We start from the raw sequence: 17,389 nt of genomic DNA, 5'->3' as shown, positions 1-17,389 counted from the left end.
TCTTTGTCCCACTTTTGTTTATTTTCACTCAATTCAAAGAAGCTTCCATCTCTTAATAATGAAGAAAAAACACAACACGGATCCATCTCACCAATCAAAGCATTTCCCTTATTATTATTATTAATTCATGCCCATCTCTATCCCATCCACTATCCCATAATTCAAAATGAAAAATTGCAATAGTAATAATAATATTTTAAATTTTTATCAACTTATGTGTTTTTTTTAGAAAAAATATAATTGTTTCGATTTAAGTAATTAAAAAATTACAATCCAAAACTATATCATAAAAGATTGAATCTGTATTTTCAATATTATCAATCGTAATCGATAACATCAGAAATTATACATGATATCATTATCCACTAAAAAATAAAAAAGTAGATGGAAGATAGAAAGTGTAAAGAGTCTACAAGTGAAGCAGGCAGATCCAAACATATGCTACGTCTCCAAGTACCATATCATGTTAGATGATACACCAAAAAGCTATGCATATAAATTCATGAGAAGGATTCATCATATGGTACAAATCTTCCTTATCGTATATCACTTGAGCAGTTATCAAGAAACTTAAGAGGAACGGTTATTCCTTCTAACAAAGAATAAATGACACTTGATAGAAAATAAATAGCCATTAATAAGCGTAATGACACAAAGGCTTAATTAAGTCAGTCAAGAATGTTGCAGAAAGTTGTATATATACCCTCCGAGAGATATCTTTTTAGGTAAGCTAACTATCACTTCCATAAGTACTTTTTATATTTTTATACTTTTCTATATGATACTGATTTTAGTATCGGAGTGCTCCCGACCGAATCAAAGACGAATCCTAGGAACGGAATATGTATCGGCAAAGGAAGGGTAGTTATTAGTGATAGATCAATGGTAGACAATGCTTGAAACTGTGTTTTAGAAAAAAGACGGGAAACAAACTTTATCTAGGATTGACTTCAGAGTCTTTTTCTCCAATAATGACTTTATAATCTTTCAATGGGGTAGATCTATATGATGGTAGACAAAACTCTTTTGTTTTTCTATAACAACAATCATATAGGGAGATAAATCACAACCACTTGTATAGGGAGGCAGACAAAGACCAGCCATATAGAGAAAAATACAAAAAAGAACAAACAAAACCTCAAATAAAAAAAGAAACTATGAAATCTACTGTAATAGTAGATTGATAAAAAAAAATCAATAAAGAAAAAATCAAAATAAGGTAAATAATAAACTTATCTTTTAGGTGAACACTTAATTTGTTATTATTTTATTAAAATGACGCAAATAAAGCATAAAAGTGACAAAATACTAAAAATAAAAACAAGAAATTAATAATTGATAAAAGTGAAAAAAATATATAAAATTGACATTACTTATTTAGAATTAGCATAAAAAAATATCTCAAAAATCGTATTAAAAGATAGAGGTTTTGACCCTTATCAATTATATTATATTTTTTATTAATAAAAAATGAGAAAGTGATACTCCAACTCCATTGTTTTAAAATATATATAGAAGATTAGTTAATAATACATAATATTATATTATTATCTATATATAATTTAATTATCTTTTGCTACTTTGTTATTATCTAGTTTTGTTAATTTGATATTATTATTATTATTTTCAAATATGAAGGGAATTATAGAGATCTTAAGAGAGAATTTAGGAATTAATCTAAATTCTGTAGAACTCTTAGATATAATATGAATAAAATAATTTTTGTATAGATAAATGTAATAATATAATTAAAATTAATATATTACATATTATATTATATTTGTTATCAATAAAAAAATAAGGAAGTAATACTTCAGCTTTATCGTTACTGTTTTATAATATATATATATATATATATATATATATATATATATACACACACATTAGAATGTGATACGCATGCTGAAAAGAAAATTATGTTTTACATTATTAGGAATTTAATAAATTCAATTAAAATAAAATTGATAAAAAAATAAAAATTACATTAAAATGAAAATTGCTGCTTTTTATACCTTTCTTTGATTGCAGCGTATAAAAATCGATGATTCTCGAGTTTCTCTTCATTCATATGGTTGGTATCCGTAGTCAATACTTGATAATAATTAAGTACATCATAATTTCTTTATTATCATATTGTGATTTAAAAGCGTCCAATTTATTCATCTTTTCTTCTTTTAACTCAACCACTCTAGTCATAAATATATCATTTTTTTCCTTGTCAGTCTCCTTTCTCTGTCTTTACCTTTGCAGCATTTTGTCTGATATGACGCATTTCACGGTCATCAAATTCAAAATTTGTCTCTGCATTTTGATGAAGAAGGTGTATGCACCACACTTTCAACAAGTCTATTCTTCTTGGAAGGTCGATAAATAATGTTTGTTGTCTTCCATTTCAGATCATCTTTCACCATTAGTCGAACATGCTCAACACTGAAGTCTTTCTTTTTGTTATGTTTATACACCAATCCAGTATTTTCTTTCACTTGATCGTTGCTCTGACCACTATGATGTTATCCCAACTATTTATTATAGATTTGATTGAATTCATTAATAGTTGGAAGTATCCAATACTAGTGTTGCTTGATGAAACTAAACTTTCTTTGTGAACCAGATGATCGATTTTCATTAAATTAATCAGTGATCCGCTTCCAAATTGTTTTTTAGTATTGGCTCTTTTCAATAACATTACAGTTTGAAATAGCCAGCCAAGAATTCACAAGCTTTTTTTTTTATCTTCCATGCTTTATGATACATTTTTCTCCACCGCTATTTTCCTCATAATGTCATTCTCCGGTAACTAGAACCCGTATATGCTGTAACTTCTTGATCGGTAGGAGATAACCTCTTAAAATTGGATTTCTTTGAACAGGTTGAAAATCCATTATGGTAGCCAAAATTTTGCATGTTCGGATTAAAATAATTCGGACCCAAAGTTTGAGTATATAGATATGGAAAATTCGTTTGGTTTTCGAATTTTGGTTGTGGATTGTAGTTCACAAAATTCGAAAAAGTAAGGGAATGTTGGAAATTTGAATTTTGATAATTATAAGGAATTTGGAAAGTGTTGGTATTTTGGGAAAAAATGAATATTCATACGTTTTATTTTGAATCTTATTTACGACTGAATTTGTAGAGGATAAAGAATTGGAATTCTTTTCTATAATTGATAAGTTGGATTTAGAAAAAAAAAATTAGTGTAATCTATTAATAAAAAATCTTGAATATTGTTATCCGAGCAAAATATATAAATTTTAAAACAAAAGTAAATAAAAAAAATTAAAGTTTAAATGTGTTACTGTTAGATAGAGTGAACTCTCCAACGGTTGCAAGCTTTTGTTATAAGAAAAATAAATAAATAAAATAATATCTTTTGCTTCGAGTAACATCAAAAAGTTACAAATTGAAGTAAAATAAATTGTATTAACCGGTTGATATCTATCAGATAAATTAAGTTTTGCATCATGCTCTTTCAAATAGAAAAATATGATGCAATAAAATATAATGAGTGATTCATTACTAGTTAGTAAATATGAATAAAAAGTAATAGTGCTACAAAATAAAACCGACATGTCACTTTTTAGTCAACAGCCAAATGGTAATTTTATTCTTTATATTTTATTTTGTATTCCCCCTTATTTTCAGGGTAATTAGCATAAGTAGTCACAAAAGAAATTTGGCAATATCTTCAAAAGATTACAAAATTTTAATTTGTTTCAATAAAATCATTTAAGTTTATTTTTATTTCAATAAAATCACTTTAAATATTTTTTTTAGTCATCTTTTCATGCGGCATCTCACGTCAGCGCCACTTGACATATTAAAAAAATTGTAACTACATATCTTAATTGATAATCGATATAACACGTAAATTAATTTATGGTTTAAATTTTTATTGAGAATCTTTATTTATTTAAGTTAATTTGTGGTTAAATGTTTTTTATTATGTCACATGGCGTTGAGGCATGTAATTAGATGTCATATAATGAACTCTCACGAAAAAATGATCGAAAAACGTACAAAGTGACTTTATTGGAATAAAAACAATTAAGACAAATTAAACTTTTATAACCTTTTGAGGATATTGTCCAAATTATTATGGTCACCGTTACTAATTACCTCTCATTTTCACCTTGCTTCTCCTCCCTCTCTATCTCCTATTCACATCCTTTATTCTCAAAACAACCATCGTTGCCATTAAAGCTTTGGTTCGCAACCTCCATTATTGCACTCTCAATATTCCAACCAAAATTCAGAGGCTCGTAATTAGATTAATTTAAAAATAAATAACACCAAGTAATTAAATGAACTAATACACAAATAGCCAGTTTAGTTCAAACCGAAAGGATTGTAAGTGTATCCACCGTTCGCAGATGGTTTGCACCTCTATGGGTGGGACTGCTGGCCACGGAAATTCTTTCCATTCTCAAAGGGAAGGATCGAACCCTGGACCTTTGGTTAAGGGAGGATGAGCATTTACCACGCTACCACAATTCCGTGGTTAAAAAAAAAACATAATTGACAATAGGTGTTTCAGACCTAATATATTAAAGATCCAATCCTAAACCGGCACGTGACTATCAAGGGGGTCATCCAACAGTGGATCTAGAAGCCTCACATTCTCTGCGCCAACTTCCAACCACTCCCAACAAGGTAATCTCGTCCTTTGGCACCCCTATAAAAAAAAATTGTAACGAAAACTATAAAAATAAACTATGTGATTTGGGTTATTTTTAAATTTAAACTACGTGATTTAAAACTTAAAGTTTATTCTGTTAGCAAAGATAGTAAAAAATATTAACACCATTGCAAAAAAACAGATGTGGCATGTTTTGGTCAAATTACCAAAGATAATTTTATCTTTTCATTTTTAATTTTAAGATTTTCTTTTTCTACCCAATAAAAATCTTACACCTCACTATATTCTGAATTTTACGTCTTTCTCATGGCTTTGTTTACTAGAAGGAGATGAAGAAGAAGACAGACCACGATAATGACTTCTTCTTCTTCTTCTATGCTTCATCACTTTTTTCTTCCATTTTATGATGCCCAACTTTCCTTGAATTCAAATTTGCAGAAGGAAAATTTTACAGTCTCCCATGGATCAATAAGCTCCGACCTAACTTTAAAAAAATAACTAAGTTTACTTGTTAATCATTAATTAGAAGCATAAATTATGGAGTTTAGTGTTTAAGTTTGTGTTTTGATTGCACTGGATAGGGGTGTACAAAAATTAACCAATCTATCAAATATAACCAATCTAACCCAACTCAATCCATATATTTTTATTCTAATGGTTTTATTTATGGGTTGGATTGAAATCCAACCTATGTAAAAAATTGATTGATTGGGTTGGGTTGGATTGGATTGGATTGGATTGGGTTAAATTTTTATTCAAATATTTGTATGTATTTTTTTATTCTCTTATTTTTCATTTAAAAACAAATTTATTACAAAATATTATTATAATTTAAATATTAAATTAAGAATGTTAAATAACAAATTATAATTTAAAGTATGTGTAAATAGAAACTTTATTTATTTTAAAAACACAAAAAATGAGAAAAACAAAAGACTTAGAAAAATGTGAAACAAAATGTGAAAGTCGCGAAAAACGAAAAAAAATGAAAAAACAAGAAAAATAGAAAAAACGGTAAAACGAAAAAACGAAAAAATGAAAAAATGAAAAAACAAAAAAACAAAAAAAATACAAGAAAATGGTAAACGAAAAACACATGAAAACATGAAATATTGAAAATTAGAATCAACTAATATGCAACTGAAATTGAAAATTAAAAATAAAATATATGTGTTTCAGAAATTCTGGAATTTTCGAAATTAGAATCAACTGATATGCAATTGATATGTAACTGAATTTCAGATTTCTAGAATTTCAAAAATTCTGGAATTTCAGAAATTAAAAAATTTTGAAAATTCTAGACTATCGAAAATTCTGGAATTCTGGAATTTTAGAAATTCTGAAATTCTATAAATTCTAGAATTCCTAAAATCTGGAATTTCAAAAAATTTAGGATTTTAAAAATTGTAGAATTCTGGATTTTTAAAAAACTTGAAATTTTAGAAATTCTAGAATTTCAAAAAATTAAAATTTTAAAAATTCTAGAATTTCGGAAATTTTGGAATTCTAGAAATTCTAGAATTTTAGAATTTCAGAAATTTCAGAAATCCTAAATTCTAAATTCATTCCAAAAATCTAGAATTCCAAATATGTCTAAAATTCCAAAAAATTCTAGAATTCTAGAAATGTGGATTTCTAGAGGAAATAAAATGAATAAAAAATTCACATGTACCGATCTACGAAAACGTGAAACCACATAATTTTTTTAAAAAAATAACTCAAAAATTAATGGCATTTACGTTCTATTTGATACAAATATTTGTAAGCTCGTTAATTTAGTCCAATGTTTAATAGCTATAAATTTATATTTGAAATTATTTGAATTAATAACCAATGCAACCAAATTTATTCAAGTTCAATATTTAATGGGTTGGGTTAGTTTTAACAACCAACCCATTAATTATTTCTTTTAATGGGTTGGGTTGGATTGTAACCCAAATACAAGAAATTAATTTATTGTACAACCTAACAGTTGGTGTTAATTTATGGTGGAGGAAGAGAGTAGTGATTGAATTGCAGTTTTAATTTTGGGAACAAATCGACGAAGAAGAAAAGAGAGAGGGAGGCGGATGAGGTGAGAGATGGAAGAGGCAGAAAGAGGAGTCAAGTGAGAGGGGCTAATATGTGAGGTGGATAAATATGATTGGTTAATGAAAGTGTTGAATTATATAATTAATTTATAAAAAAATATCCCCATGACCATTTGACTAAATTTGCCACGTAATCAATTTTTAATGGTGTTAGTATTTTGGATTCTTTTTGCTAACAGAATTAATCTCAATGTATTTGTTTGTCAACTTTTAAACCACGTATATTATGTTTGAAAATCAACCAAACCACAAAGTTTATTTTTGTACTTTTCCCAAAAATGTATTTTTCTTTCTTTCTTTTTAAGAATAGATTCTATATTCATCATTTTAGTATTAATCTATTGAAAATTTTAATGACTTTGGCATCTAAGTGTACCTAGGGCCCACCTTAATTCAAGTCAACCTCTAAAGAACAAGTGAATGATTGAGCTATTGGCGAGTGTGAAAGCTACTTAAACAACCTTCGAACCAACTCTCTCAACTCGGCCATCCCAATCAATGCTCTCGCATGAGGTCCTCGCTAGACATGAAGGGAACGCCAGCCTAAAGTTCTCGCCAATGCTCTAGTAGTTACCAAGAAAGCGGCCCCAACCTCTACGACTTCTCACCCGCTAAGGAATGAGGGTTTACGCCCTTTAATGACAACAAAAACAACGACCATAACCACAAAGAAACACGTCAGTCCCACTAGGCATATTCTACTGTGACCATTGCAGCTGTCTTAGAAAAGTTGCCAGAGTCTCATGTCGAGCTGAGGGAAGCTCAATTACAATTGCAGCAAAATAACCACCAAATATGGGAATACCTCACTAGGGAACCATCCCCCACGATGATTAGTTGAGACAATAGTCTATTAGGCGGGCCCATTAACAATGTCAATAATAAACGGACTAGAGCTAACACTAGACCTAACTCAAAAGGAACTCCTAATAGCGGAGCTACCGAGAACTGCAACACCGCAGATGAGATCACCAAGCCTACGCCAAATGGTCCTTTGGAAGTTATGTTCCAACGTTTCATCAATAATAGAATCCTTAAAGGTATGATAAGATATCAAATACCTTCCCAAATTCCTTTCATAAAAGTAATAGACGCTCCATTTACATCACATTCGAAGACACCTCGACTGCCCCACTACACTAGGCTAGAGGACCCTAAGGAACAATGTGCTTCCTTTATGGGTATGATGTATCTATACACATAAGATGACACTATCATGTGCAAGATATTTCTCATAACCTTAGTAGGAACAACACACGTGTGGTACTCGCAACTACGACATGATTGATCAACACTTTTAGACACTTGAAATACCCTTTTGTAGCTCGGGGTTGTCTTCGCGGTGAAATCTAAAAGAATCAGCACTGATATGCACGATATTCGTCAAAGGAGTATCGAGCCTTTGCTCGACTATTTGACTCAATTCCAGAAGATTTCTTCTTCCATAAAGACCTGACCCTCCTCGTAACTTTACAGAATTAATGGTTATAGCTCAAAGCTTTATCAGGTACGATGATAGTAAATGCCCCGGAGACTATGTGGAAAGTGATAAGGAGAAAACTCGAACTAATCGCAACTTAAGGAAAAGAAATAGCAAGTCGACAACAAAAAAAAATGTCAGCGAGCACAAAAGTGAAAATAGGGGTTCCGACCCGACGACAACGGCACAGTTGGAGACCATTTGGGCATGAGGACATGAAGCATGGAAACTGGGAGTCAAAGATTATACATATAACCAAAAGTGACCACTATACCGAGGCACCACCTCGAGAAGTCAAGAGTATGAGTCAAAAACTCAAGCACACCCAGCAGAGTAGAGACACTCATCGGGAGGCAAGGGAGGTTGCTTTGAAAGAAAAATATTACAAGTTACAAAGGAAACATGGGCATCCAATGGACGAGTACAAGCACGTCAGTAAGGAATTAGAACGAGTCCTTAACCAGAGACCTCCCCCATCAAAGCAGTCGAAACCAGATGAGGTTTTAAGGGGACAAGAAAGTCAGGATTAAAGGACCGATGACTCCAAACGCCCAAGGCACCAGTGCGAGATGGAGGTAATAAGGCAGGGGATACCAAACAATGGCATAGATTAATTAATTGGATCGTTAAAGATTATATTAGTTTTATAAAATTAGATTTTATGGTCCTTTTTGGCAAATAGTTGTTAGTTGATTACCTTTTTAGTTAGCTGATTTGACTAGTTGATTGTATAAACCTGTTTCGTAAAACTTAGATGATTGTCCATAGCTGTTTGGGTAAAATGACAAATAATGACATGGTAAAACCTTTATTTTGGGTTAAAGAATAGATGTTTGGGTAGTTTGTTGTTATTCGTTTTTCTTTTCCTTTTCTACCAAAAAAAAAAAAAATAATCTCTTTAAACCTCTTTTCACCAAACATCACTATTAGAGATTTGATTAATCAAAATCTCTAATGTTGTTTAAACCTCTAATTTTAGATCAAAAACTGTTTACTAAATAAGGTATATATTTTTTTGAAATTTATCAAAACATTTTGAAAATTGGATTTTCAATTTCGGATTAATGCAATTAACCGAGTTAAAATTGTTTTAAACTGAAAAAAACTCATCAATTTTCACGCATACTTTATAATTGGATTTTTATAAATCATAAGCTGAATCTACAAATAGACTGGCTTATTTCCTATGGCCCATTGGACGTAGACTTGTACGAGCTGATAGTGACTAATCTAGTATTAAGGCTCTCTCCTGTTCCGAATAAATTCAACTCAACTCAACTCAATATTATTAAATACTGAATTGAATTTAACTAAATTCTATTTAACTAACCCATTATTATAATCGACTTTAAAATAATTTAAATGATAATATAAAACATTAATAAGCTTATTATAATAATAATGGTTCTAATAATAATAATAAGACATAATACACATTTGACTCCTTAAACTAAAGCTTCAAAATCAATAACAATCCTAAACTATTAAAATCATCAAACATGTCCCTGAACTAATAAAAAATCATCAATTGAGTCCTCATTCTAAACCAAAATCATCAATTGGGGTCTTATCGAAAATCATTCGATTGAACAGTTTCAGTCTCTATTTCCTAAACCCATTATGAACCAACACAAATATTATTACAGTTTATATCAAATAGTTACAGTTTCTGATTTTAGGATAGGATGAGGATTCAATTGATAAATTTTACTTAGTTCAGGAACCTAATTGATGATTTTGATAGTTTAGGATCCTAATTGACTTTAAAGTTTTAGTTTGGGGGTCCAAATGGATATAATGCCTAATAATAACAATAATAAATAAATATATTATTAAAGATAAAACGAAATTGAATATCAAATAAAAGCTCGTTTCGATTAAAGCCTATGAAATTAGATAAAAATGAGTCTAATTTTAACTAAAAATACAAATTTACATAAAGGGATAAGGTACCAAAATAGACCTATGGTTTTTGGAAAAGTATCAATTTAGGCTCCACGTACAAAATAACACCAATATATGCCTAAAAAATGGTACCACGTTTAAAAAATGGTACCAATTTAGGCATTGATAACGGATTGGACACGCCATTGATATTACTCCGTTAAGTTCTGATTTCTCCCTCAACGTACAATTGACAGAACTTAACGGAGCAATATCAATGACGTGTCTCGTTCCGTTATCGAGACCTAAATTGGTACCTTTTTTAAACGTTAAGCATATATTTGTGTTATTTTGTACGTGAAGCCTGATATTTCTCCAAAAACCATAGACCTATTTTGGTACCTTATCCCAATTATAAATTATTTATAAATAATTATAATTATAATAAATAATAATAATAAATTATATATAAATCATTATAATTATAATGAATAATAATAAATTATATATAAATCATTATAATTATAATAAATAATAATAATAATAATAATAATAAATTATATATAAATAATGATAAATTACTGAATACTGAAACTGAATGCTGAACTGAACCGATTGCTACTGAACTAAACTGAACTGATTGTTACTGAAATTAAGCAATAAAGAACATGACCTAACTGGTACTGCATGTTTCAATAATTAATTGAATTTTTTTTTAATGTGATACTGTAAACAAATTTAAAGCTTTACAAATAGATTTATTACGGGAATGGGTACAACACTCCGGGAGTAATACTTCCGACCAATGGAAATTATTCTGAATACCACTATATAGACATGATTAGGGGTGTAAACGAGCTAAGCCGAGCCGAATCCTAGATAGATAGGCTCCGTATTGGTTCGTTAATATCTCGAGCCGAGCCCTCTCGAACCAAACTTTTATCGAACCGAGCTTTTATCGAGCTTTTAACGAGTTTTAACCAAATTCATCATAAATGCATAGAATAATTAGCATAGAAAACAAAAAAAAAATCTTATAACATATTTCATGTGAGTTTAAAATATTTATAAAAAAACAATTATGTTATTATCGAGATTATAGAATAGTAAATTGTACTTATAGTCAGAAAACACAAACTCGAAGAAAAATTTCAAACAATAAAATATATATTAAAGTTTGTAATATACTTTGTTCCTTATCAAAACCTAATTGTCTAACTAAAAAGTCAAATGTCTAAACTTTTTCGTGTCATTTTTTTTAATGGGTTAAATCTTATTTGATTTGTGAATTGGAATGAAACCTAATAATAACTAATGAATATATATTAAAATATATATAGTAATTAAAAATAATCGAGTATGCTCGCGAGTTTTCGAGCCGAACCTGATAAAGTTCGGACTCAGCTCGTTAGTGTTTGAGCTGATCCCAAACTCGAGTCGAGTCCTACTGAGTTAAGGTTTGATCGAACTTTCACCGAACCGAGTTCGAATAGTTTGTGAAATATCAAAGCTGGTTTACACCCCTAAAAAATGTAAACATGATTGATAGAAAGAATATATATATATATATCAGGCAGGGGCGGAGACATGGTGGGTCCGGGGGGGCCCGGGCCCCTCCGGCCACCGGAACTACCATGGTGACGAATAGTTTCGGTCCCCCCAAATATTAGTGTATATAGACTTTGTGTAGTAATATTTCATTGTTCAAAGGTAGATGAGATGGTTAAAAACATTTGCAAATTTTATTTTTCAATAATTATAACACTATGTTATATTATTAATTAATTTATTTATTTTCATAACATTCTTGAACTCATTTTTATTATGTCTTTTCCATTAAAAAAATTAAAATTAAATATATCTCATTACGTGTTAGGCTTGTCCAAAATTCAAAATTGCAATATTTTGGACTTATTAGATACTCATGTTAGGTCTCTCTAAATCCAAATTTCTAATTTTTTTTTTTTTTTTTTTTTGCCTGTTAGGTCTCCATAAATCCAAATTTCTAATTTTTTTTTTTTTTTTGCCTCTTAGGCCTTCTTAAATCAATTTTTTTACATGTTCAGCCCTCCCTAAATCCAATTTTTTTTACATGTTAGAACTATTAAACGAAATCTAGCTTAATTTTTAGAAATTATACATTAATACTTAAAATTGGTTATTGACCATTTAAATTATAACACGCATATATACAAAAAAAATTAAGCAAGTTCGATTTAGCAAAAAAAAAAAAAAAAATTCCGAACGCACGTGTAAAATCGGCCTCCAACCGAGTAATCATGTATTCGCGGCTGATATCATGCACCATTACCCTAAAGATTTCATTAAACATGATGTGAGGTGTGACATGAAATGGATGGAATCTAATCTAATACTATTAGCTAATCAATGACGGACATTGTGAAGAACTAACAAACAAAAAAACAAAGAAAATTTATGCTATAAAATTCCTCGTAATACAGAAGAGAAACTTGTCTTCTTTGTGGACTCAGATTCATCACATGGCCTCATCTGATTCCCATGCCGCCGTAAGAGTAACGGAGCTCTGCAAAATCACACCTCCCGACTCACCCACCGACTCATCCCTTCCCCTCACTTTCTTCGATATTTTCTGGCTCAAATTCCACCCTGTTGAACGCATCTTCTTCTATCAACTCACCTCCGACTCCGACTCCGATTCCGATTCCGATTCCTTCTCTTCCGATATCCTTCCTAGACTCAAGCAATCTCTCTCTCTTACTCTCCTCCACTTCATCCCTTTCGCCGGAAATCTCATTTGGCCCTCACATTCTGATAAGCCTTTCCTTCTTTATTCTCCCGGCGACGGTGTTTCTCTCACTGTTGCTGAGTCTGATGCAGACTTTCACACTCTCGCCGGCGATTCAATTCGTGAAATTCCCGATTCACATAATTATGTACCGGAGTTAAATGTAACGGAGACAGAAGCTGCAACTATGTCGTTTCAGATAACTTTGTTTCCGAAGAAAGGATATTGCATTGGAATATCTTCACACCATGGAATCTTTGATGGAAAAAGTATAATTATGTTTATTAAAGCATGGGCTCATATTTGTAAAAACGGAAGCTCATCTCTGCCGCCGGAGCTAACTCCGGTTATTGATCGGGCAGTCATTCAAGACCATCAAGGATTAGAAAGCCTGTACTTGAACAGTTGGATGAGTCTGGCTTCGCTTCCAGGTATTTCTTTTTTCTTTTTTGAAAATAATTTTACATTTTTAGTCCTTGTATTTTAGCTACCTTTCAGTTTTAGTTTTGAAGATTCTTTTCTAACATAACCAACCACAATTAATTAATTAATTTACAAAAATGAAAATTTGTCATGTCACCATCCCAATAATAAAGGCTAGTTCGGACATTTTTTTATATATATAAAAATGTTATATATCATTCCACTAAATTTAAAAAGTAAAAATACAATAAATAAAACTTCCTATCCATAGAAGAACTATACAAGAAAGAAAACAGACCACAAAAAACAAGACTAGTTCGATTATAAAGCGTAAAATTTTTATATTTTCGACTCCTAAAAGCATAAAAATAACTACTTTTTAACACCCTAAATTCTCATGAACATACAAGTTATATACGACTAATTCAAACTCAAATATTTTATTTTTCTGTTTCTTTTCTTTTTTTGAAAATATTTTTCTGTTTTTTAACAATATTCCTGTGTATATAATTCCTTAAATACAAAATTAATATATATATTTTGCTTGGTTAATGTCAATTAATGAGGGACTAATTATAAAGTTCATAAATATTTATTTAAAAAATAAAAATAAATTAAATTCATTAATTGGGGACTAGAACATTTATTGTTCTGATTGGTTCTTGGCATTAATTTGAGGGAGATGTAAATTACACAAAAGGTTCTGCGTTATGAATTTGCTCTAAGTTTTAAGATGGTAATCTAATTATTTTGAATATAGACAAAATAGTAAGATAATTACGGAAAACATTTGAGTGTTACTATTTTGATTTTATCTCATTGTAACTCTAGAAAGTTTCTAGACAACACTCTCTTTGTACGCCTACTATTTTATAGTGGAAAAATTTAATCTAGAGCTTGATCGTGGAAGTAGTCCATAAAGATGATCCACGTTAAATTATCGGTATTGTTTTTATTGATTATTTTGCTTGTCCTTATTTTCTCATAATATTTTTCATTTTATTTCCAACATTTTGTACTGTACCATAAAGTCCAAAGCAGTAACCGTTTAACATTTCATTTTATTAATAAACATGTAATAATACAGTATACTAAGAATTTCTATTCTTCAGGCTTATTAAATTCACGACTTATGATGTTTTGAATCTCTATCTTAGGATTCTAATAAACTTATATCTAATGATAGATGACCAAATACTACATGATCATTAAAATCCATGTGATCAAAACTGCTAGAATTAATTAATAAGGTGAAGGAAAGATAAACAAATTGTAAACAACTATATTTTAATACTAAACAAATACGATATAGATTAACTCATAAAAAAAGAACTACTTAAAAGAAAGACAACCAAACTAAGTTTTTTTAAGGACATAAGTTTTTTTAATTGAATCATTAAATAATATGGAGGCTATAATTAAATCAAAAACTGAAATTTCAAAGCTAAATACACGGACTTGTTTTATAAAAAAAAATTGAAATTACTTATATAGCACAAACATGCGATTTTTGAGTTTTGTTGATGGATAAATAATTTATTAGTCAATTATATAACTTGTTTAGATATGGATAGCAACCCAAGAAGCTTGAAGCTATTTAACATGCCAAGATCAACATCAGACACAAATTATGTGCGAGGAACGTTCAAGTTATCCGGTGAAGACATCAAAAAAATCAGGCAAAAGACGTTTTCTCAACTAGATAAAGAAGCTACAAATCAAGCAAACTCGAAGTATTTCTCTACTTTTGTACTCTCATATGCATATGTATCAATCACAATTACCAAAGCCAAAGCACTAGAACCAAACAAACATATGATTTTAGGATTTACAGCGGATGTTAGAGCTCGCCAAGATCCTCCTATCTCTACAAATTACTTTGGCAATTGTGTTTCCATCAATTTTACACAACACAAAGTAGGAATTTTCATTAAAGAAGATGGATTAGCCTTTGTTGCAGAGGAGTTAACAAAGCTAGTAAAGGGGTTGGAGAAGAAAGGAGGTTTAGATGGTGCGAAAGAGAAATTTGAAGAATCTATGAAAATGGATCCAGCTACTACGGAAGGAATTGGTGTAGCTGGATCACCTCGGTTTGAGGTTTATGGTATTGATTTTGGGTTTGGAAAGCCTATAAAAGTTGAGATAACTTCTATAGATAGGAATACTTCTATTTCTATGGCGGAAACAAGAGATGGTAATGGAGGGGTTGAAATTGGGGTTGTTTTGAAAAAAGATGAAATGGAGATTTTTTATTCTTTGTTTTTATATGGTCTTAAAGATCTTTGAATGCAAACAAATGAATTCAACTGATCAACGACTAACATTTGTTTTTTGTTTTCATCTTATCTTTTTTTGTATTTCAACATAATTTGATTCATAATGGTGATAAACTGAGTGTCTCCACTATACTTTCATGTTTTCAACCTATATCTATGATTTTTTGTGAATTGCTATATACCGCCCTATTTTTTACAATTTTATCTTTGTCAAATATATAATAGTTGAAGAATGGTGCAACACCTCGTGTTTCATTACATATAGATATTTACGGCTCGGTATATTTAAGCCTTAGTATTTCCCGAATTTGGATTTCAAGGAGGCACGGTTAGGCTCTAACCCGAGTGTGGTCTGGTCTAGTCAATATAAAAGTCGCAAGTTGGTGAATAAAGTGGTACAAAGTCGTATTAGAAATTGCCGAAGTACTCATATATAGTGAGATAAGTGGTTAGATACGGATATTGGTGGGCCATATAGTAATGACATCCCAAATGGAGAGTGGAAGGTTGACATGTTAATTATAAACGGTGGTTGGGATATTGATATACTCAGTGACTTTTTTTCACTAGAGTATTAGCAATATATTTTGCGGATTCCAATCGCCATGTGTGAGACTGAAGATAGATTGTGTTGGCGGTGGGAGGGAGCTTACAGTGTGAAATCGGCTTATTATGCTTTGGTGTTGTTGCACCCGAAGCCTACAAAGGAGACTTGTAGAGCTCCCTAGAATAAGTTATGGTAGTTAGCTTGTCCTCTGAAAGTTAAAAACTTCCTTTGACATGCAGCATGTAATATATATTCTTCCAACCAATGTCAACCTTTGAGTTCGTCAAGTTGATGCCAATGTCCTGTGTCCCTTCTGCCAGCAGGTTGAGGAGTCGAGACCTTATATATTTTTTACCTATCTGATTATAGTTAGCGTGTGGAACCATTCGACGATGGCAGAAGTCCAGGAGAGGGCTTATGTGACCGATTTCGATCCTTGGTGGCAGGAGATGGTAGTCGGTAGTTCTTCAGAATCTGCAAGAGCTTGGGCTACATTGTTATGGTTCATTTGGTACGGACGTAATCATTGGGTCTGGGAGTGTAGGCACCTGGTTCCATCCAAAGTGTCGTTGAGTGCTACGGTTTTTCTAGAGGCCTGGGGACGTGTTCAGATTTGAAATGCTGGAGTTTACGTTGATGGTCCTATTGTACTGCCTTGTGGAGATAGAATCGGGTTCGGGGCAGTTTTATGTGATCCCTAGGGGTCGTTCGTGGCTGCTAGATATGGATTGGTTATAGGCTTGTTCCCTCCGACTCTAGTGGAAGCCATATCCTGTCGTGAACCTTTTAGCTGGATCAACGATAAAGGAGATCACATAGTATGTGTCGAGAGTAATTCACAAACGGTTATCAACGCATTACATCAAGAGGAGGATGATGATTTCTCGAGCTTAGGTCTAGTCTTAGCATATTGTCGTGATTTGGTTAAGTTGGTACCTAACTGCAACTTTCATTTTGTTCGTAGAGACGCTAATCGTGCAGCTGATGAGGCGACAAGATTGGGTCTTATTGCCTCTTCTTTGATTGTAACCACATTATCCCCTTCTCATGTAAGCCTATTGGCTATTGTTGAAGTAATGTTCAATCATTTTTCATTCAAAAAACTATTCTTAATCCAAATGTTCATTGTGTATAAGTTTGAAATTTTAGATTTATTAGTTTCTTAAGATTTAAACACTAAATATGTCAAGAAGAATAAATTTTAATTATAGTAATTGTAAGAGTCTTTCAACAATTCTGATTATATTTTGGCAACTAGTCAATCAGGAATTTACAGCCTTATAAGT

At 31.0% G+C, this 17,389-nt stretch overlaps 1 protein-coding gene across 1 annotated transcript; it reads left to right on the top strand.

Moving 5' to 3' along the window:
• Window positions 1–12,481: 12,481 nt before the first annotated feature.
• Window positions 12,482–15,688, top strand: LOC136227740 (malonyl-CoA:anthocyanidin 5-O-glucoside-6''-O-malonyltransferase-like). Its single transcript, XM_066016480.1, has 2 exons — window positions 12,482–13,288; window positions 14,845–15,688. The coding sequence occupies exons 1-2, from the start codon at window positions 12,592–12,594 to the stop codon at window positions 15,564–15,566; spliced, it is 1,419 nt and encodes a 472-aa protein (XP_065872552.1). The 5' UTR covers window positions 12,482–12,591; the 3' UTR covers window positions 15,567–15,688.
• Window positions 15,689–17,389: the final 1,701 nt, after the last annotated feature.

This window comes from Euphorbia lathyris, chromosome 4 (assembly GCF_963576675.1).
Source record: "Euphorbia lathyris chromosome 4, ddEupLath1.1, whole genome shotgun sequence".
Lineage (NCBI taxonomy): Eukaryota > Viridiplantae > Streptophyta > Magnoliopsida > Malpighiales > Euphorbiaceae > Euphorbia > Euphorbia lathyris.
Note: the sequence above shows the minus strand (reverse complement) of the source record. Positions and strands in the feature narration are given on the sequence as shown.

Excerpts from the sequence above, each read along its gene's own strand:
- LOC136227740 (XM_066016480.1), top strand. The coding sequence starts at position 12,592 with ATGGCCTCATCTGATTCCCATGCCGCCGTAAGAGTAACGGAGCTCTGC. Across the intron at positions 13,289-14,844 it reads GAGTCTGGCTTCGCTTCCAG|ATATGGATAGCAACCCAAGA; the intron begins GTATTTCTTTTT and ends TAACTTGTTTAG.